This window comes from Haliotis rufescens, unplaced genomic scaffold, assembly GCF_023055435.1.
Source record: "Haliotis rufescens isolate VD_foot unplaced genomic scaffold, xgHalRufe1.0.p SCAF_3, whole genome shotgun sequence".
Lineage (NCBI taxonomy): Eukaryota > Metazoa > Mollusca > Gastropoda > Lepetellida > Haliotidae > Haliotis > Haliotis rufescens.
Genome location: NW_025964001.1, coordinates 63569142 through 63592288, shown reverse-complemented (window position 1 = coordinate 63592288; position 23147 = coordinate 63569142). Strand labels below are relative to the sequence as shown.

Genomic DNA, 23147 nt, shown 5'->3' with positions numbered 1-23147 from the left:
TAATGTAGATATGTTCTGTGTGATGTAGATGTGTTCTGTGTGATGTACATGTGTCCTGTGTTCTGTAGATGTGTTCTGTGTGATGTAGATGTAATCTGCGTGATGTTGATGTGTTCTGCGTGATGTTGATGTGTTCTGTGTTCTGTAGATGTGTTCTGTGTGATGTAGATGTGTTCTGTGTGATGTAGATGTGTCCTGTGTTCTGTAGATGTTTTCTGTTTGATGTACATGTGTTCTGTGTGATGAAGATGTGTCCTGTGTTCTGTAGATGTGTTCTGTTTGATGTAGATGAGTTCTGTGTGATGAAGATGTGTCCTGTGTTCTGTAGATGTGTCCTGTGTTCTGTAGATGTGTTCTGTGTGATGTAGATGTAATCTGCGTGATGTTGATGTGTTCTGTGTGATGTAGATGTGTTCTGTGTGATATAGGTGTGTTCTGTGTTCTGTAGATGTGTTCTGTGTGATGTAGATGTGTTCTGTGTGACGTAGGTGTGTTCTGTGTGATGTAGTTGTGTTCTGTGTGATAAAAGGGTGTTCTGTGTGACGTAGATGTGTTCTGTGTGATGTAGATGTGTTCTGTGTTACGTAGGTGTGTTCTGTGTGATGTAGGTGTTCTGTGTGGTGTAGGTGTCTTCTGTATGATGTAGGTTTTTTTCTGCGTGATGTAGATGTGTTCTGTGTGATATAGATGTGTTCTGTCTGATATATGTATAAAGTAGATGTGTGATGTAGATGTGTTCTGTGTGTTGTAGATGTGTTCTGTGTGTTGTAGATGTGTTCTGTGTGATGTAGGTGTGTTCTGCGTGATGGAGATGTGTTCTGTTTGATTTAGATGTGTTCTGTATTCTGTAAGTGTGTTCTGTGTGATGTAGGTGTTCTGTGTGATGTGTGTTCTGTGTGATGTAGATGTGTTCTGAGTGATGATGTGTTCTGTGTTATGTAGATGTGTTCTGTTTGATTTAGATGTGTTCTGTATTCTGTAAGTGTGTTCTGTGTGATGTAGGTGTTCTGTGTGATGTGTGTTCTGTGTTATGTAGATGTGTTCTGTGTGATGATGTGTTCTGTGTTATGTAGATGTGTTCTGTTTGATTTAGATGTGTTCTGTATTCTGTAAGTGTGTTCTGTGTGATGTAGGTGTTCTGTGTGATGTGTGTTCTGTGTTATGTAGATGTGTTCTGAGTGATGATGTGTTCTGTGTTATGTAGATGTGTTCTGTTTGATTTAGATGTGTTCTGTATTCTGTAAGTGTGTTCTGTGTGATGTAGGTGTTCTGTGTGATGTGTGTTCTGTGTTATGTAGATGTGTTCTGTGTGATGATGTGTTCTGTGTTATGTAGATGTGTTCTGTTTGATTTAGATGTGTTCTGTATTCTGTAAGTGTGTTCTGTGTGATGTAGGTGTTCTGTGTGATGTGTGTTCTGTGTTATGTAGATGTGTTCTGAGTGATGATGTGTTCTGTGTTATGTAGATGTGTTCTGTTTGATTTAGATGTGTTCTTTATTTTGGAAGTATGTTCTGTGAGATGTAGGTGTTCTGTGTGATGTGTGTTCTGTGTGATAGAGATATGTTGTATGCGAAAAAGACATGTGGTAAAATTATCGCAGTACAATCAGTACATTCCATTCTGCAAATCGTATCTGCACATGTGTTAAAAACGTAAAACTGCAGGTCAAAGGTTATCGTAAATAATTCTTAATCACTGACACAAGATGACACGAGCAATGAAACATTAAAACATATTTAAATTTTAAACGAGATTTCCAGCGTTTATAAAATCAATCCCTGTTTGTCACTGACTATGAAAAATATTACCCGCGTTGGATCAGATGGGTCATGAATAAGTGACCTTGACCCGGTTCAAGGTGACCTAGCTTAATTTGCAATGTACAGCCATTTCCATTCACGCGTGCACCAGACAGCGGGACAGACAGTATGTCTGACTCTATACAACTAACTGACTACCACGTGTCCACAGAAACAGGATTTTTGTTGGAGAAGCCTCAGGTAATATATAGCCTTACCGTTGCAAATACGTCTCGATATCATTGAATAGTAATTGCATAATTTTGTCACAGTAAGTAATGATATGTTTTAATATTCTGAGGATTCTACGAAGGGTAGTGCTGATTTATGCTCGACTCACGCTCTTGTGACTTGCGTAAATTGCCGCTGAAGCATCACGTCTTTTGGTTGCGTTCGGCGAGGTGTTTTTTAAGTGTTCCCGGACAACGCAGAACTAACATTAAGCATTAAGCTTTTGTCGCGGCTGTCTTTGCACGTCAGTTCAGTTCTCAGATATATATTTTAATCATTGAATATCATATCAATATCATGACACTGAACCCGTTTTCAGAACTTAAGAAATTTTAACTGAAGTTTATTCTAATCTTCTCCAGGAATATTTACCAGATTACTTTGAGCCATGGAACCGCCTGGCGAAGTCTATGCCAGACCTGGTAACCAGGCACATGATGCGAGAGGCCGTGAGAGAGGTGGGTCAGTTTTAATGGCGTGTCCGGGGTTGTTGTTTTGTCATAAGCTGAGTAGCTGTGTCAAATACACAGGAGGTAATCTTTGACTGATAAACTAAAACTGCCGACCGCCTCCGTGGTGTAGTGGTAGAGCGTCCGCCCGGAGTGCGGAAGGTCCGGGGTTCGATCCCCGGCCGCGTCATACCAAAAGACGTATAAAGATGGTACTTGTTGTTACCCTGTCTGGCGCTCGGCATTAAGGGGCTAAAACAAGGACTGGTCGGCTCGGAGTCAGTAAACTGTGTGTAGGGTATTCATGTTAAACTGCGGCATGGTATCTCAGTGAGCTAGCACTATAAATCGGCATCAGTGCGGACTAGTACAAGCCACACACAAACACACACACGTACATGCAGTCGCTGTATAAGTGCAATAATCTTGGATGCGACGTTAAAGACTTCACCTCACCTCACCCCCCCCCCCCCCCCCCCCCCCCACACACACACACACACACGCACCAACTGTGTTGCAAAATGAATATATGTCTTACACGGAGAATCTCTGCACTCAGCAGACGCACCTCAAAATTAACAGACCGTTTTTATTAGTTTCATCAAAATCAGTAGATGCACCAGTGTCACTGGATTGTCTGGTCTATCGCTCACTTGATTGTCTGCTTTGTTTACATTCCGCCGTCGCTTGGCAGGAGTGCTGCTGTACGGCGTCAGGCTATAAATACTTACTTTTTTATGAATGTGTGAATGGCAGAACATTCTTTCCCTTTCCGCGAACATCTTTCATCACAGATTTTCGGGGGTCCATTCATATATTGATAACAGCTGTTTTGCCTTTTATTCCCTCGTATTTCCGTTTCATATTTACAAATTATATTTTGAATAATATTGATCTACAGGACACGATATAAGGTCTCGTACTGACCATTAGGAATTTCCAAATCTTACAGTTGGAAAAAAACCGTTGGAAATAATTTTTTGACCAGCTGTTGCACGTACACTTGACAATGTTGGACTATACCAGGACGAAGTACGCAAGTAGTTCTAAAATGAGTTAAATAGACTCATGTTTCGAAGTTCAACACGACACCTAACTATAAACTGTCGGACAAAAGACAGGACATGTATACATAAAAATGTTATATTTTGCACATATTTCACCTTCCACTTAATCCGGGGTTTTAAGTCCAAAACATATTGTTTTTCATCACGGGATCTAAAAGGTGTTTGCTGATTTCTTAAAAGCTGCAGATGTTTTGTTCTGGAAAACAATTGTGTGACGTTCTGAAACAAGTGTGTGATTTCATCTCAATATAGATCCCTCATATTCAAGTTAAAAGTATCACTGTCGTTGTTTCAGATGCCCCTGTTAGATCACTCCAAGTTGGCCGGGTACCGTCAGAAGCGGTTGGCCCACCTGCAGTTGGTTCTCATAACATCCGGGTACATGTGGCAGGAGGGGGATGCAGGAGTAGTAGAGGTAGGCCACCTTTAAATTGTTGTGACTCTTATTATGTAGCCGGGACTGTCGGGTAGCCTAGTGGTTAAAGCGTTCTCTCGTCACGCCGAAGACCCGGGTTCGATTCCAGTCATGGGTAAAGTGTGTGAAGCCCATTGCTGGTGTCCCCCGCCGTGATATGTACTTGTATGTCTGGCGTCCACATGAAAGTGTTATTTTGTCATTATGACGTCGTACCTCTATGTCTAGCGTCTACATGAAAGTGTTATTCTGTCATTATGACATGGTACTTGTATGTCTAGCGTCTACATGAAAGTGTTATTTTGTCATTATGACATGGTACTTGTATGTCTAGCGACTACATGAAAGTGTTATTTTGTCATTATGACATGGTACTTGTATGTCTAGCGTCTACATGAAAGTGTTATTCTGTCATTATGACGTGGTACTTGTATGTCTAGCGTCTACATGAAAGTGTTATTTTGTCATTATGACATGGTACTTGTATGTCTAGCGTCTACATGAAAGTGTTATTCTGTCATTATGACGTGGTACTTGTATGTCTAGCGTCTACATGAAAGTGTTATTTTGTCATTATGACGTGGTACCTCTATGTCTAGCGTCTACATGAAAGTGTTATTTTGTCATTATGACATGGTACTTGTATGTCTAGCGACTACATGAAAGTGTTATTTTGTCATTATGACATGGTACTTGTATGTCTAGCGTCTACATGAAAGTGTTATTCTGTCATTATGACGTGGTACTTGTATGTCTAGCGTCTACATGAAAGTGTTATTTTGTCATTATGACATGGTACTTGTATGTCTAGCGTCTACATGAAAGTGTTATTCTGTCATTATGACGTGGTACTTGTATGTCTAGCGTCTACATGAAAGTGTTATTTTGTCATTATGACGTGGTACCTCTATGTCTAGCGTCTACATGAAAGTGTTATTCTGTCATTATGACATGGGACTTGTATGTCTAGCGTCTACATGAAAGTGTTATTCTGTCATTATGACGTGGTACTTGTATGTCTAGCGTCTACATGAAAGTGTTATTCTGTCATTATGACGTGGTACTTGTATGTCTAGCGTCTACATGAAAGTGTTATTCTGTCATTATGACGTGGTACTTGTATGTCTAGCGACTACCTGAAAGTGTTATTTTGTCATTATGACGCGGTACCTCTATGTCTAGCGACTACCTGAAAGTGTTATTTTGTCATTATGACATGGTACTTGTATGTCTAGCGACTACATGAAAGTGTTATTTTGTCATTATGACATGGTACTTGTATGTCTAGCGTCTACATGAAAGTGTTATTCTGTCATTATGACGTGGTACTTGTATGTCTAGCGTCTACATGAAAGTGTTATTCTGTCATTATGACGTGGTACTTGTATGTCTAGCGACTACCTGAAAGTGTTATTTTGTCATTATGACGCGGTACCTCTATGTCTAGCGACTACATGAAAGTGTTATTTTGTCATTATGACGTGGTACCTCTATGTCTAGCGACTACATGAAAGTGTTATTTTGTCATTATGACATGGTACTTGTATGTCTAGCGTCTACATGAAAGTGTTATTCTGTCATTATGACGTGGTACTTGTATGTCTAGCGTCTACATGAAAGTGTTATTTTGTCATTATGACATGGTACTTGTATGTCTAGCGTCTACATGAAAGTGTTATTCTGTCATTATGACGTGGTACTTGTATGTCTAGCGTCTACATGAAAGTGTTATTTTGTCATTATGACGTGGTACCTCTATGTCTAGCGTCTACATGAAAGTGTTATTCTGTCATTATGACATGGGACTTGTATGTCTAGCGTCTACATGAAAGTGTTATTCTGTCATTATGACGTGGTACTTGTATGTCTAGCGTCTACATGAAAGTGTTATTCTGTCATTATGACGTGGTACTTGTATGTCTAGCGTCTACATGAAAGTGTTATTTTGTCATTATGACGTGGTACTTGTATGTCTAGCGTCTACATGAAAGTGTTATTTTGTCATTATGACATGGTACTTGTATGTCTAGCGACTACATGAAAGTGTTATTTTGTCATTATGACGTGGTACCTCTATGTCTAGCGTCTACATGAAAGTGTTATTTTGTCATTATGACGTGGTACTTGTATGTCTAGCGTCTACATGAAAGTGTTATTTTGTCATTATGACATGGTACTTGTATGTCTAGCGACTACATGAAAGTGTTATTTTGTCATTATGACGTGGTACCTCTATGTCTAGCGTCTACATGAAAGTGTTATTCTGTCATTATGACGTGGTACTTGTATGTCTGGCGTCCACATGAAAGTGTTATTTTGTCATTATGACGTGGTATCTCTATGTCTAGCGTCTACCTGAAAGTGTTATTCTGTCATTATGACGTGGTACTTGTATGTCTAGCGTCTACATGAAAGTGTTATTTTGTCATTATGACGTGGTATCTCTATGTCTAGCGTCTACCTGAAAGTGTTATTCTGTCATTATGACGTCGTACCTCTATGTCTAGCGACTTCCTGAAAGTGTTATTTTGTCATTATGGCGTCGTACTTGTATGTCTAGCGACTACATAAAAGTGTTATTTTGTCATTATGACGTGGTACCTCTATGTCTAGCGACTACATAAAAGTGTTATTTTGTCATTATGACGTCGTACTTGTATGTCTAGCGACTACATAAAAGTGTTATTTTGTCATTATGACGTGGTACTTGTATGTCTGGCGTCCACATAAAAGTGTTATTTTGTCATTATGACGTGGTACTTGTATGTCTAGCGTCTACATAAAAGTGTTATTTTGTCATTATGACATGGTACTTGTATGTCTAGCGTCTACCTGAAAGTGTTATTTTGTCATTATGACGTGGTACTTGTATGTCTAGCGACTACCTGAAAGTGTTATTTTGTCATTATGACGCGGTACCTCTATGTCTAGCGTCTACCTGAAAGTGTTATTCTGTCATTATGACGTGGTACTTGTATGTCTGGCGTCCACATGAAAGTGTTATTTTGTCATTATGACGCGGTACCTCTATGTCTAGCGTCTACCTGAAAGTGTTATTCTGTCATTATGACGTGGTACTTGTATGTCTGGCGTCCACATGAAAGTGTTATTTTGTCATTATGACATGGTACTTGTATGTCTAGCGACTACCTGAAAGTGTTATTTTGTCATTATGACGCGGTACCTCTATGTCTAGCGTCTACCTGAAAGTGTTATTCTGTCATTATGACGTCGTACCTCTATGTCTAGCGACTTCCTGAAAGTGTTATTTTGTCATTATGACGTCGTACTTGTATGTCTAGCGACTACATGAAAGTGTTATTCTGTCATTATGACGTGGCACCTCTATGTCTAGCGTCTACATGAAAGTGTTATTCTGTCATTATGACATGGTACTTGTATGTCTAGCGACTACCTGAAAGTGTTATTTTGTCATTATGACGCGGTACCTCTATGTCTAGCGTCTACCTGAAAGTGTTATTTTGTCATTATGACGTCGTACCTCTATGTCTAGCGACTTCCTGAAAGTGTTATTTTGTCATTATGACGTCGTACTTGTATGTCTAGCGACTACATGAAAGTGTTATTCTGTCATTATGACGTGGTACTTGTATGTCTAGCGTCTACATGAAAGTGTTATTCTGTCATTATGACATGGTACTTGTATGTCTAGCGACTACATGAAAGTGTTATTCTGTCATTATGACATGGTACTTGTATGTCTAGCGTCTACATGAAAGTGTTATTCTGTCATTATGACGTGGTACCTCTATGTCTAGCGACTACATAAAAGTGTTATTTTGTCATTATGACGTGGTACCTCTATGTCTAGCGACTACATAAAAGTGTTATTTTGTCATTATGACGTCGTACTTGTATGTCTAGCGACTACATAAAAGTGTTATTTTGTCATTATGACGTGGTACTTGTATGTCTGGCGTCCACATAAAAGTGTTATTTTGTCATTATGACGTGGTACTTGTATGTCTAGCGTCTACATAAAAGTGTTATTTTGTCATTATGACATGGTACTTGTATGTCTAGCGTCTACCTGAAAGTGTTATTTTGTCATTATGACGTGGTACTTGTATGTCTAGCGACTACCTGAAAGTGTTATTTTGTCATTATGACGCGGTACCTCTATGTCTAGCGTCTACCTGAAAGTGTTATTCTGTCATTATGACGTGGTACTTGTATGTCTGGCGTCCACATGAAAGTGTTATTTTGTCATTATGACGCGGTACCTCTATGTCTAGCGTCTACCTGAAAGTGTTATTCTGTCATTATGACGTGGTACTTGTATGTCTGGCGTCCACATGAAAGTGTTATTTTGTCATTATGACATGGTACTTGTATGTCTAGCGACTACCTGAAAGTGTTATTTTGTCATTATGACGCGGTACCTCTATGTCTAGCGTCTACCTGAAAGTGTTATTCTGTCATTATGACGTCGTACCTCTATGTCTAGCGACTTCCTGAAAGTGTTATTTTGTCATTATGACGTCGTACTTGTATGTCTAGCGACTACATGAAAGTGTTATTCTGTCATTATGACGTGGCACCTCTATGTCTAGCGTCTACATGAAAGTGTTATTCTGTCATTATGACATGGTACTTGTATGTCTAGCGACTACCTGAAAGTGTTATTTTGTCATTATGACGCGGTACCTCTATGTCTAGCGTCTACCTGAAAGTGTTATTTTGTCATTATGACGTCGTACCTCTATGTCTAGCGACTTCCTGAAAGTGTTATTTTGTCATTATGACGTCGTACTTGTATGTCTAGCGACTACATGAAAGTGTTATTCTGTCATTATGACGTGGTACTTGTATGTCTAGCGTCTACATGAAAGTGTTATTCTGTCATTATGACATGGTACTTGTATGTCTAGCGACTACATGAAAGTGTTATTCTGTCATTATGACATGGTACTTGTATGTCTAGCGTCTACATGAAAGTGTTATTCTGTCATTATGACGTGGTACCTCTATGTCTAGCGTCTACATGAAAGTGTTATTCTGTCATTATGACGTGGTACTTGTATGTCTAGCGTCTACCTGAAAGTGTTATTTTGTCATTATGACGTGGTACCTCTATGTCTAGCGTCTACCTGAAAGTGTTATTTTGTCATTATGACGTGGCACCTTTATGTCTAGCGTCTACATGAAAGTGTTATTCTGTCATTATGACATGGGACTTGTATGTCTAGCGTCTACATGAAAGTGTTATTTTGTCATTATGACGTGGTACCTCTATGTCTAGCGTCTACCTGAAAGTGTTATTTTGTCATTATGACGTGGCACCTCTATGTCTAGCGTCTACATGAAAGTGTTATTCTGTCATTATGACATGGGACTTGTATGTCTAGCGTCTACATGAAAGTGTTATTTTGTCATTATGACGTGGTACCTCTATGTCTAGCGACTTCCTGAAAGTGTTATTTTGTCATTATGACGTCGTACCTCTATGTCTAGCGACTACCTGAAAGTGTTATTTTGTCATTATGACGTGGTACCTCTATGTCTAGCGTCTACATGAAAGTGTTATTATTTCATTATGACGTGGTACTTGTATGTCTAGCGTCTACATGAAAGTGTTATTTTGTCATTATGACGTGGTACCTCTATGTCTAGCGTCTACATGAAAGTGTTATTATTTCATTATGACGTGGTACTTGTATGTCTAGCGTCTACATGAAAGTGTTATTTTGTCATAATGACGTGGTATCTCTATGTCTAGCGACTTCCTGAAAGTGTTATTTTGTCAATATGACGTCGTACCTCTATGTCTAGCGACTACATGAAAGTGTTATTCTGTCATTATGACATGGTACTTGTATGTCTAGCGTCTACATGAAAGTGTTTTTTTGTCATTATGACGCGGTACCTCTATGTCTAGCGTCTACCTGAAAGTGTTATTTTGTCAATATGACGTCGTACCTCTATGTCTAGCGACTACATGAAAGTGTTATTCTGTCATTATGACATGGTACTTGTATGTCTAGCGTCTACATGAAAGTGTTTTTTTGTCATTATGACGCGGTACCTCTATGTCTAGCGACTACCTGAAAGTGTTATTTTGTCATTATGACGTCGTACCTCTATGTCTAGCGACTACATGAAAGTGTTATTCTGTCATTATGACGTGGTACTTGTATGTCTAGCGTCTACATGAAAGTGTTATTTTGTCATTATGACGTGGTACCTCTATGTCTAGCGTCTACCTGAATGTGTTGCGGTACCACTGTGGCATGTTTCCAACACCCTGGGTCTGAAGCCGGTCATCAGCCACCCTGATGTGTGTCTGGCTAACTGGAAGTATACTTATGACAAAGGGTGAGTATGAAGACGAAGGCCAGAAGCTTTTATTAGGTCAACGACCAAAATAGTACATCAACAATATTATAACAGTCAATCAATCTTTATTCAAGTACTAGTACTTAAGAGGCCCCAGGCCTATAGTACATGTGACAGAGATGTTGCGCACAATTTTATCTATTATTTACAGATTTGGTTCTATATTACAGTGCGTGAAATATGTACATGGCTAAGTTTTGCATTATTAATTTATCTAGACTGTTTAACAATTTCACAATATTTGGATCGTTAAAGTATCATAAAGGAATATATTTTTTTCTCACAGTGGAGTACAATGGACATACAAGTAAAAAGTGATATTCATCCTCTATATCTTGGCTATTACATATTTTACATAATCGTTCTGAACTTGGAGCCTTTGTGTATCTCCCACTCTCGATGCATAAATCATGGAATGAACATCGAAATCTTGCCAATGAATTGCGGTATTTCTTTATATTTTATTCGATAATGTCAACGAAAATGACCACGATTGCAGATAAATATCTTTTAACCTCTGTAGGAAAGAATTGGTAAATACACTTTCAGATTGTACAACTTGATCATACCAAACATTTCCCAAACCGCTATTGAATAACATTTTTTTCACATCAGTTACCCAATTAGTCTTTCCATTCGTAACGTATAACATCATCATATTGTAACATAAGGGTATATCGATGAATTCATTTTAAGCAGTTTCAGCCAGTACTTTATGACTTTCAGCTGTGAATATATGAAGAGGTGAGGTGAGGTGAAATGGTGTTTAACGTCGTGTCCAAGATTATTGCATTTATATAGCGACGTGCATGTACGTGTGTGTGTTTGTGTGGCTGCTTGTACTAGACCGGACTGATGCCGATTTATAGTGCTAGCTCACTGAGATACCATGCCGCAGTTTAACATGAATACCCCACTCAGACACAGTATACTGACTCCGAGCCGACCAGTCCTTGTTTTAGCCCCTTAATGCCGAGCGCCAGACAGGGTAACAACAAGTACCATCTTTATACGTCTTTTGGTATGACGCGGCCGGGTATCGAATCCCGGACCTTCCGCTCTCCGGGCGGACGCTCTACCACTAAACCACGGAGGTGGTCGGAATATATGAATAGAGGAAATCTACCACATTCTCCATAAACCATTGCGCTAGATGTGTTGGGTTTTACAGCGAGAAATCTTTAACATGCAAATAAGTGGACCTTTTCGATATTATGACATTGTTTTAATCCCCATATTTCAGCACCGTAAAGAAGGATTGGGTTAATTTTAACATCAAAGATCTTAAAGAATGACTTGTAACTTATATCACCAAGGATATGTATATTCTTATTATACCAAATAAAACCTTTTTGGCTTGAACTGATGCTTGAACCAATTTAGACTGTTACTGAAATAACAATTTCCAATGTCCCACAAACTGTTTTGAAATATAGTGATGCCATTTTTACAATCAACAGATAAAATGTTATACCAGCTCGATCCCTCAGGATGAATATATACACATGCACCGGTATATTTGTGTTGGCTGCAGGGAGATCGAGGTTCTGTACGCACTTCCTGGAGGATCAAGCAGCAACTGGTTCTTCAAGGTTACCTGCTTCGTAGAGTTGGCCTTCGCCAAAAATTTACCGGTAAGTCTGAGACTGTAGTATTATTATACCCCGCCACGAAGTGGAAGGGGATATAGGAATGTATCCTGTCCGTCCGACCGTCCGTCACTTTTCGTTTCCGGAGCAGAACTCAAAAACCATGAGAGATATCTTAACCAAACTTAGCACATAGATAGGTCTAGCGGTTAACTGGTGCCTTTTGACAGTTTGAAATTTTTGACAAAATTACATTTCGAGTTTCCATGGCAACGAGTTTGACCGGACATGTCATATTGGCGGGGGATATGATTATTTCATGTTTGTTATTTTCTGTGAAGATGAGGCCATCGATTATTGGAATTACTCATCAAACAAACCAGAGGGGATAAGGTCACTTAGTGACTGACCATTGGATAACCAAGAGAGCCTTGGATATGTTTGTAAAAAATATTGCGTTCCAGTAAATAACGAAACAATTAGTTTACCTCAGCTTTCACCAAAGTAAATATTGTTCGTTGTAACATCCCTCAGTTTCTTCATCACCCATCTACACATTGGGCCGATTTGAGGTGTAGCGACTATTTGTAACCAACGAATTAAGACACGGCAGGGCCCCGTTCCACAAAGCGATCTTAGCCCTACGACTACCGTAGGCCTGTGTTAAAGTATGGGAGTTACGATCATCTTAGCGCTAAGATCGCTTTGTGGAACAGGGCCCTGGTTCCAACATGAGAGAAAACAGCCGTTGTTCTGACCAATGAGCGCTCAGATTACATCAAAGAAACGGTAATATTTCTCGAGTAGGCTTATCGTCATCTTCTCTGCACATTGATTCAGGAAACAGCAGAGTTCGTACAACATTCATACTCGGAGTTGAGGTCATTTGTTTCCTCGAGCAAAAGGGCCTCATTTCATGACTTACAATATGTATGTGCAATTTTCTTTAACCAATACTAGATGAACGAAATTACTCAAATGTCTTGACGTCCGTGAACTCTCTCCATTATGCGTATCACTTCTAAATGCCTTTCAAAGACTTGATACATGACCCTGCATATCGGCCGTATGTGTTCATGGGTGGTGGAGGAATGTGATGTATATAAAGTACTGACGATGGTCGTTTCACAGGATTGTATTTCCACGGAGCCATTACGTCTGTTACAGTCAGTCCAGAATGTACTAGATGGCGTCGTGGCAGATGACAATGTCAAGGTCACATCCGGGCTAGCAGGTCTGACGACTATGGTCGGGAACATGCAGTCTGCCTTGTGTAGGATGCATGGTAACCGTTTCTCCTCCTTCATCAACCCAAGGCTTGTAATAATACACTGTATCGTATGGAATCCTAGAAGGAACATTGTCGTATAGGCACGTTGGGGCACTTCCAAAAACAAGCGAAACGTGTCAAAATTAACCAAAGCGCGACATTACGACAAATGGTCAAACTGTCGCGTTGTCGCATTTTGGTTAATTTTGGCACCTTTTGCTTGTTATTTGAAGGGCGACAGAGCGAAAATGTCCCTCCTAGGATTCCAAGATCTCGCGATTCAGTATTAGTCTCGCTAAACAGCAACACGCAAGCCTATTTGGAAATCAAATGTAAAACTTTTAAAAAAAATAAGAGTTGGATGTTGGATGTTCAAACACGCATTTGGACAATATTTGATTCTGATCAATTTGAGGTTTCAAATTACAATAACCACCTTTGCGAGTTCTGTTACAAATTCCATTTAGCTCGGTTACATTTACAGGGAATCTTGCTCTGCGTTAAAAACACTGTCAGTTTATCTCCAAGATTCGTTATTATAGATGTATGCAAATATAACTCCAAAAGTTTAAGGGTTACAAAGAAACGAATTTTATAATGGCGTTTGAAAGGTATTCCAGCAAAGTTCAACATTCAAACCATCAAACATCCAACTTCGGACCTTTCCAAAGGTGAGGTGAGGTGAAATTGGGTTTAACGTCGCGTCCAAGATTATTGCACTGATATAGCGACGTGCATTTACGCGTGTGTGTGTGTGTGTGTGTGTGTGTGTGTGTGTGTGTGTGTGTCTGCTTGTACTAGTCCGGACTGATGCTGATTTATAATGCTAGCTCACTGAGATACCATGCCGCAGTTAAACATGAATACCCCACTCAGACACAGTATACTGACTCCGAGCCGACCAGTCCTTGCATTAGAGCGGACGCTCTACCACAAGACCACGGAGGCGGTCTCCTTTCCAAAGTATAAGGAGTTACCTTGATGAGTATACACGTGATTTCCACGTTGAAACGCAGAGGTAACCCGAGACATGTGTACGAAATGTGTAAATTGTGGAATCAGAAAGACATTATGTATTTAAACACACAGTTTTAGGTTTACAATAAAATTGAAATACAACGGGTAAAACAAGTGACATCAATAAGAAAAGAGGGCCTAGAATTAAACTTAGTGCACTCACGCATGCTCAGAATTCGTCACTGCTGACTGACTTGAACGAGGCCAGTCTCAGTTTTTGAAACTAGAATAGAATCGGAAGCTGGAAGGGTTTGGGTATAAGAATTGCTCCTGGGAAGTAAGTTAGAAACAAATCATGTCGAAAATACCATTTATTTCTCTCTTGTCGCTGTTAGGTACAATTTTGGAAAACCTTCCTCATCAGAAACGTCTTGAACGACCAAGCATGCCTTTTTCATGTACACAAGGGCAGATAACTCTCGTTCTAGCACAAAACCATTCTGGAAAGTTCCCCTCTCTATTGTTGACTGCTGTTCAAAAACAGCCACAACAGCCCTTAGTATTTGTCACCAGTAGTTTAATGATTTACTGCCACTAACGTTTACTACAAATATATTTACAACAGTTTCTGTCCCCATTAACATTATTTACACGCAACAATGTCAAGTATTACATTTCATTAATTATTTTCAGAACATTTATCAGCTGATACATTCTACAACACAGTGCGGCCATATCTTGGAGGGTATGTGTACTGGTAATGTTGACGTCATTGAGTGAGTGAGTGTGTTGGGTTTAATGTCGCTTTCAGCGGCCTGTCAGCTATATCACGGCGTGCCAGGTTAATTCGGGAGGAAAGCCCGAAATGATGTAGGTCAAAGATGGTTACCACGTTGGTAAAACCATGGGTATGGGAATGGTGCTAACTAACCAAGAATTATATAAAGGACGAATCTGGGTTCAAATCCACATTCTCATGGTTTGAGGAGACAGATTGTATTGTTTAGAATGCCGCTGGCCCCTATTTTATGGTCTGGGGTCGCCCCAATCTAGGTCGGGATATGGTAAGCGGTGTGTGTGCCACACAGGTATTGTCTGTGTATGTAGGGTAATCGTTAAAGAAACACATGGCACAGCTTGGATTAAGCTGCTCAAACACCATCGTGTGTGCTAATCAAGATTTTTATGTATACGAGTCTAGCGGATAAGGATAATGAGTCCATTTCCATGGCACCAAATTAACGCCAGTATGCCTATAGCGCTAAACGGATCAGTGCACTCTGAATTCATTCTCAGCTCCATGGGGAGTACACAGTCTAAGCTGCCTATGGGGGGCTAGAAGGTGAACAGTCACCATGTCATCCTACCGGGTACCCACTTTCTGCTGGGTGAACGGATGCATATTTCAAACAAAGTCACTTGCCTTAGGAAATGTGCTTCAGTGTGGAGCAGCAACGAAACACTAGAAACTATCAGGAGTCAAGCTTGCCGAACACGGTCACCCATCCACCTACTCTCCGCAACCAACGTTTTTAACTTTGCCCGATTTGTGACGTGAGCAATACACAGGTCACCCAGTTGATGATTACCCGTATGTTTATTTGATTGTTGTTGTTTTTGTTGTTGTTTAACGCAGCACTTAGCAATATTTCAGTTACATGACGTTGGTCTGTAAAATAAATAATCGTGTCTGGACCAAACTATCCAGTGATCGATATTGTTAGCAACGATCCAAAAGTTGACGCATAAACTTCCAAGTCACCGAGACTGACCATCCGATCCATTTGGTCACCTCTTACAACCAGCATAGGATGCTGGGGATGAATTCTAACCTATGTCTCACTATTTACAAGGTCTCAACATAGACTGACAATCGGCCCCACACCCCATTGAGAGTAAGATTAACTTACATCGAAACACAAGAATAATTTTTGGAAAGATTTGACTAAAATTTCCCAGCCCTGCGAGATGGTCTAGTTTTGAATTAAGAAATAAACGACTCTTGGTCGTTGTTTATCGTACAATTAAACACCGCAGGGAGAATAAACCATGAGTCGTTTATTTCTTATATAAAGATGATGATAAAATGTACAAGCTTTAAAAATATTTACCCGTATTTTAATAATGATGTCTCCTACAATAGAATCCGACCTCGGCAATGTCGGACAAGTCCATTTTATGCATAGGTGGGTATTTCCCGCATATTCTCACAATCCTCTCGTCGATTACCTGTACCTTTTCTCCTAATGCCGATTATCATAATTATATTTATCCCTATTTTTTGGATGCGATCGTTCCGACACTCCCCTCTCAAAATATCGTCCAATATACGACGTCATCAAGTTGGGAGTGCATGTTCGAATCTAAAGAAATGACGTCATGATAGAACAATGTCTTATCGTGAAATAAACCACCCTTCGTTCTTTTTAGCCCTTTGCGATTTATCGCGTCGTCGTTTTATTATGTCGTGTAATGATGTATACATACAATGTACTTGTACACCATTAGGTTGTATATCATAAGTTGTATTGATGTATACATACAATGTACTTGTACATCATAAGATTGTATATCATAAGTTGTATTGATGTATACATACAATGTACTTGTACACCATAAGGTTGTATATCATGCTGTATTGATGTATACATACAATGTACTTGTACATCATAAGGTTGTATATCATGCTGTATTGATGTATACATACAATGTACTTGTACATCATAAGGTTGTATATCATGCTGTATTGATGTATACATACAATGTACTTGTACATCATAAGGTTGTATATCATGCTGTATTGATGTATACATACAATGTACTTGTACATCATAAGATTGTATATCATAAGTTGTATTGATGTATACATACAATGTACTTGTACACCATAAGGTTGTATATCATGCTGTATTGATGTATACATACAATGTACTTGTACACCATTAGGTTGTATATCATGTTGTATTGATGTATACATACAATGTACTTGTACACCATTAGGTTGTATATCATAAGTTGTATTGATGTATACATACAATGTACTTGTACACCATAAGATTGTATATCATGTTGTATTGATGTATACATGCAATGTATTTGTACACTATAAGGATGTATATCATAGGTTGTATTTGCAGATGGGGTGGATCGTCCAGCCCTCTCCCCGATGGGATTATTTATGAAGGTATATCAGAGGAGCCAGTTCAGGCAAGTAGCTGATCAGATCTTTAAATATATTCAGAGAGGAGACGTATTTAACAAGGGTATGTTATGTACAAGTATAGCCGTTGTCGTTGTCACTGCAAGTCCAACTGAGACTAGAAGATGAGATGATAAGATGAGAGATGAAATGATGGGATGAGATGCATCAAGTGAGTGAGTATGGTTTTACGCCGCTTTTAGCAATATTCCAGCAATATCACGGCGGGGGACACCAGAAATGGGCTTCACACATTGTACCCATGTCGGGAATCGAACCCGGGTCTTCGGCGTGACGAGCGAACGCTTTAACCACTAGGCTACCCGACCGCCCCGAGATGCATCAAGATGAGAAGAGGAAATGGGATGAGACGAGATGAGATTAAATTGAGATGAGATGAGTCTTGCTGGTGTTTTTGCGGGTTCTGTTGATGACGAATCACTAAGATGAATCATTTTTACTGACAGGTTATTGGTGGGAGTGCAGCTCAGAGCACAACGCTTCAGCTCATTGACGTTCTCCTCGGAGTCATACATAAGCCGGGTAAGTGGTGTCTCACTCTGCCATCTATGTGTGGCACTCATCAGGACGCACACTCCCAAGGTACGTTGTGTTTAACCATGCATAAATTTGTGTGGCACTCATCGGGACACATATTCCCAAGGTACATTGTGCTTAACCATTCATCAATTTGTGTGGCACTCATCAGCACACATATTCTCCTGGTACGTTGTGCTAAAACAGGCATCGAAGTGTGTGGCTCTCATCGGGACACACATTCCCCAGGTACCTTGTGCTTAATCATGCATCAATTTGTGTGGCAATCACTGGGACGCACATTCCCCAGGTACGTTGTGCTTAACCATGCATCAATTTGTGTGCCACTCATCGGGACACATATTCCCCAGGTACGTTGTGCTTAACCATCATCAATTTGTGTGGCACTCATCGGGACACATATTCTCCAGGTACGTTGTACTTAACATGCATCAATTTGTGTGGCAATCATTGGGACGCACATTCCCCAGGTACGTTGTGCTTAACCATTCATCAATTTGTGTGGCACTCATCGGGACACACATTCCTCAGGTACGTTGTGCTTAACCATTCATCAATTTGTGTGGCACTCATCAGGACACATATTCCCCAGGTACATTGTGCTTAACCATTCATCAATTTGTGTGGCAATCACTGGGACGCACATCCCCCAGATACGTTGTGCTTAACCATGCATCAAATTGTGTGGCACTGACCAGGATGCACATTCACCCACTGACTTGTGACATTCATCAGTTAGTCAAGTTATAAGGTGTTCGTTCCTTAGCAACCTGTAACATCTGTGTACGTTGTTGCTATTCATCATCTGAATGTTCCAGACAAACAGGCCTTCCTGGATGAGATGAGGGACTACATGCCTCCCGCCCACAAACAGCTGGTCCTTGATGTGATGGAAATGCCACGGAAATTGCCTTCTATGGGTAAGTTAGTTTGCAATATTGTTTATTGTTTATTCCACAATTGCACACAGTCGAGAACCCGTGTTTCTACATGCACAATTATGATCATAATTAGTTACGACCCAAAGCCACCTGTCTGACTTTTGTAGATGACGAGAGTAGGAGTAGTAGTAGTAATAGACGACAACGACGACGACGACGTAGTAGTAGTAGTGAGTGAATATGGGTATACGCCGCTTTTAGCAATATTCAATATACATAATCACCCAGTTGGGGAATCAAACCCGGGTCTTCGGCGTGACGAGTGAACGCTTTAACCACTAGGCTATCCTACCGCCCCAGTAGTAGTAGTAGTAGTAGTAGTAGTAGTAGTAGTAGTAGTAGTAGTAGTAGTAGTAGTAGTAGTAGTAGTAGTAGTAGTAGTGAGTGAGTGAGTATGGTTTTACGCCGCTTTTAGCAATATTCCAGCAATATCACGGCGGGGGACACCAGAAATGGGCTTCACACAATGTAGTAGTAGTAGTAGCAGTAGTAGTAGTAGTAGTAGTAGTAGTAGTAGTAGTAGTAGTAGTAGTAGTAGTAGTAGTAGAAGTAGTAGTAGTAGTACGATATTACAATAGAATATATACTGAATAGAAATCATTGGTAAATAGCACTGATGGATTGGTCTGATAGGATGGTCATAAGTTAACTGGCAGTCTTTTCAAGCCATTCAAGCATTATAATTGTGACGTCAAAATGTTTGCCTCATTATGCGCTAACAGCAACACTATCTTCATCTATATAACATGCGGTAGAACTATCATTCAATCTTAAACATTCTTAATTTTAAATTGAGAAAAAAGACAACTTAATCAGCATCACAACTGAAGATGCCATGAGCGTGTAGGAACATACGTTTTGTTCTTGGTGTGTTATCCAGGTAAATGTATAAAACATACATTGTTTGACCATTACAGTGGCAGATTCAGGAGACACAGATCTGACAAAAGCTTACAACAAGTGTCTGACAGCTGTCACCCAGTTCCGCAGTTACCACATACAGGTCGTAACAAAGTAGGTATATAACCAGTTATCACATACAGGTCGTAACAAAGAAGGTATATAACCAGTTATCACATACTTGTCGTAACAAAGTAGGTATATGATGTGTTATCACATACAGGTCATAGCAAAGTAGGTATATGATGTGTTATCACATAGAGGTAGTAACAACGTAGGTAGATCACATGTTATCACATACAGGTCGTAACAAAGTAGGTATATGATGTGTTATCACATAGAGGTAGTAACAACGTAGGTAGATCACATGTTATCACACACAGGTCGTAACAACGTAGATATAGCATGAGCTGGTAGGTGGTGAGCTATCACAGTGTTTAAGGCTTGGTACATGAGCAGTGCATGTGACTGAACTCTGTGTATTGTACTACCACGAACAGACAGGTATTGATTGTCGTCTTACATGCATCTTAACTGCAGGTATATCGTGTCAGCTTCCAAGAGAACGAGTGATGAGAACAACTACCAGAGTCTTGCTGACAAGGGCACCGGTGGATCAGGTGAGATCATAACCCTACATAGTTTACGCCCTGAACAAGAACAGCAACAACAATAATGATAACACCAGACAAAACACATCGTGGACATACACTTTTGGTAGCTGTTCTATATATCTGATATACTCTGGGTGGTCAACCTAGTGGTCAACGAGGCGGCAACAAACCCGCTTTACTCACTCACTCACTCACTATCCTAATTACTCACTCACTATCCTAATTACTCTCTCACTCACTCACTATCCTAATTACTCACTCACTCGCTATCCTAATTACTCACTCACTCACCCACTTCACTCACACACTCACTCACTCACTCACTCGACCTCACACAGGAGTCCCAGAGAACGTTGATAATTTCTATTCATGATAACTTTGCGATAGTACTTAAACCTTAAACAATGCAACAGCTATTTTCCCATGATTATCAATTCGCCAAATCCACTGTCCACGGATATATGTAAAAAAGAAATATTTGTAAAAATATAGGTGGATAGTAAGCCTTCCTCTGACTGATTCTGTGACACAGGACATAAGTGCATGTACGTATGAGTCGATTCAGTGACACAGGACATATATACTTATATGTAGGAACCGATTCAGTGACACAGGACATATATACATGTACGTATGAACCGATTCAGTGACACAGGACATATATACATGTACGTATGAACCGATTCAGTGACACAGGACATATATACATGTACGTGTGAACCGATTCAGTGACACAGGACATATATACATGTACGTATGAACCGATTTAGTGACATCAGGACATATATACATGTACGTATGAACCGATTCAGTGACACAGGACATATATACATGTACGTATGAACCGATTCAGTGACACAGGACATATATACATGTACGTATGAACCGATTCAGTGACACAGGACATATATACATGTACGTATGAACCGATTTAGTGACATCAGGGCATATATACATGTACGTATGAACCGATTCAGGGACACAGGACATATATACATGTACGTATGAACCGATTCAGTGACACAGGACATATATACATGTACGTATGAACCGATTCAGTGACACAGGACATATATACATGTACGTATGAACCGATTCAGTGATACAGGACATATATACATGTATGTATGAACCGATTTAGTGACATCAGGGCATATATACATGTACGTATGAACCGATTCAGGGACACAGGACATATATACATGTACGTATGAACCGATTCAGTGACACAGGACATATATACATGTACGTATGAACCGATTCAGTGACACAGGACATATATACATGTACGTATGAACCGATTCAGTGATACAGGACATATATACATGTATGTATGAACCGATTTAGTGACATCAGGACATATATACATGTACGTATGAACCGATTCAGTGACACAGGACATATATACATGTACGTATGAACCGATTCAGTGATACAGGACATATATACATGTATGTATGAACCGATTTAGTGACATCAGGACATATATACATGTACGTATGAACCGATTCAGTGACACAGGACATATATACATGTACGTATGAACCGATTTAGTGACATCAGGACATATATATACGTATGTATGAAGAATGTTTTTTTCTGCTCGCGAACCAATATGACTCTTTTCAGATCTTCTGCCTTTCCTGAAGGCCCTGAGAGACGACACTAAGAGGAAAAGAACCAATAGCGACAGCAGTATGACAGCAGAGTTCCAACAGTGATAGTCAATCTTCCCGAGGCATGGGCATAAACTGACTATATAAGTCCAGTTTCCACCCATGCCGAACTTGGCTGGAATTTCTTAGCTCTATCATAGCGGCTGTTACGAGTTATGTCCCTTTAATGCCCTTCCTATTGGCCAATCAGATTCCACCTCTCACATCACTTGCATTTGCTTCAAACAAAATGGCAGCGCCCAGTCAACACGATCTGATCGATAATCAAGATCTATATTATAATATAACGAGTGTTACCTCGCGAAGTGCATCAGATCACTTAGCACCTTGATTTAAAACATGAAAAGATTTGGAAAATATCCGTCGATGCTGAGTTGACGGTACACACACTTTGCAAATCCTGCAGTCGACCGTAATCTGCACGTTGAAATCCATATTTACGAACCGGATGTCTAGTTCGTTACGCGATTTTGATTGGACTATACATAAGCTCGTTAGTCCAGCTAAACTGTTACTCCGGAATTCCAGCCTAGTTCGGCAAGGGTGGAAACTGGACTTATATAGTCAGGAAACTCCCTGTCCTCGGGAAGATGGTGATAGTCAATCTCATTTTAATCAGAAGATACGATACCTCTCTGTGTTAAGATTTGAAGACACCCTATAGAAGGTAGCAACAGGTAAACCCTTATAAAACTTTGACCTCCCAAACAAAATAAAGGCTGCGTTGGTTCTTTCGCCAAGCAGACGTCATCTGTCTGTCCGTCCGATTTCTCTCTTAATTACCTGCCACATAACACAAATATACCCCCAACAGTCTCACGACCGCCTGCGTGGTCTAGTGGTAGAGCGTCCGCATTCTGAACTAATCGATTATATTCTTTTTCGAGATGCAGTATAATATATGCTTCTCTGAATACTTCTCTCACATGTACAGAGAATTTAGAAGCCACGATGCTGAGTCAAGCGATGGCTATTCGAAAGTAATTCATACAAATATTGCCCGGTACAAATGCATCATTACGTTATTTAATGCAGGTATAAATGCTACTCAGTGTATGCGATTTGTGATAATAAAAGAGACAAAGACATACCATATTCATAAGAAATCTCAACTAAAAGCAGG

The 23147-nt window shown here is 39.9% G+C and overlaps 1 protein-coding gene across 2 annotated transcripts; it reads left to right on the top strand.

Moving 5' to 3' along the window:
• Positions 1 to 1873: 1873 nt before the first annotated feature.
• LOC124132381 (myoglobin-like) lies at positions 1874 to 22193 on the top strand. 2 transcript variants are annotated; one of them, XM_048403268.1, is made up of 13 exons: positions 1875 to 2002; positions 2395 to 2490; positions 3844 to 3963; positions 10181 to 10299; positions 11855 to 11954; positions 13077 to 13194; positions 14830 to 14881; positions 17274 to 17343; positions 17803 to 17878; positions 18712 to 18813; positions 19752 to 19848; positions 20275 to 20354; positions 21978 to 22193. In XM_048403268.1, the coding sequence occupies exons 1-13, from the start codon at positions 1931 to 1933 to the stop codon at positions 22067 to 22069; spliced, it is 1194 nt and encodes a 397-aa protein (XP_048259225.1). In that variant the 5' UTR covers positions 1875 to 1930; the 3' UTR covers positions 22070 to 22193. The 2 variants fall into 2 exon arrangements, with proteins under 2 accessions (XP_048259226.1, XP_048259225.1); XM_048403269.1 differs by lacking the exon at positions 2395 to 2490 and having other exon boundaries at positions 1874 to 2002.
• Positions 22194 to 23147: the final 954 nt, after the last annotated feature.

Coding starts and splice junctions, on each gene's coding strand:
- LOC124132381 (XM_048403268.1), top strand. CDS start 1,931: ATGTCTGACTCTATACAACTAACTGACTACCACGTGTCCACAGAAACA. Junction 14,882..17,273: donor GTGCGGCCATATCTTGGAGG/GTATGTGTACTG, acceptor TTGTATTTGCAG/ATGGGGTGGATCGTCCAGCC. Junction 18,814..19,751: donor ACGGAAATTGCCTTCTATGG/GTAAGTTAGTTT, acceptor TGACCATTACAG/TGGCAGATTCAGGAGACACA.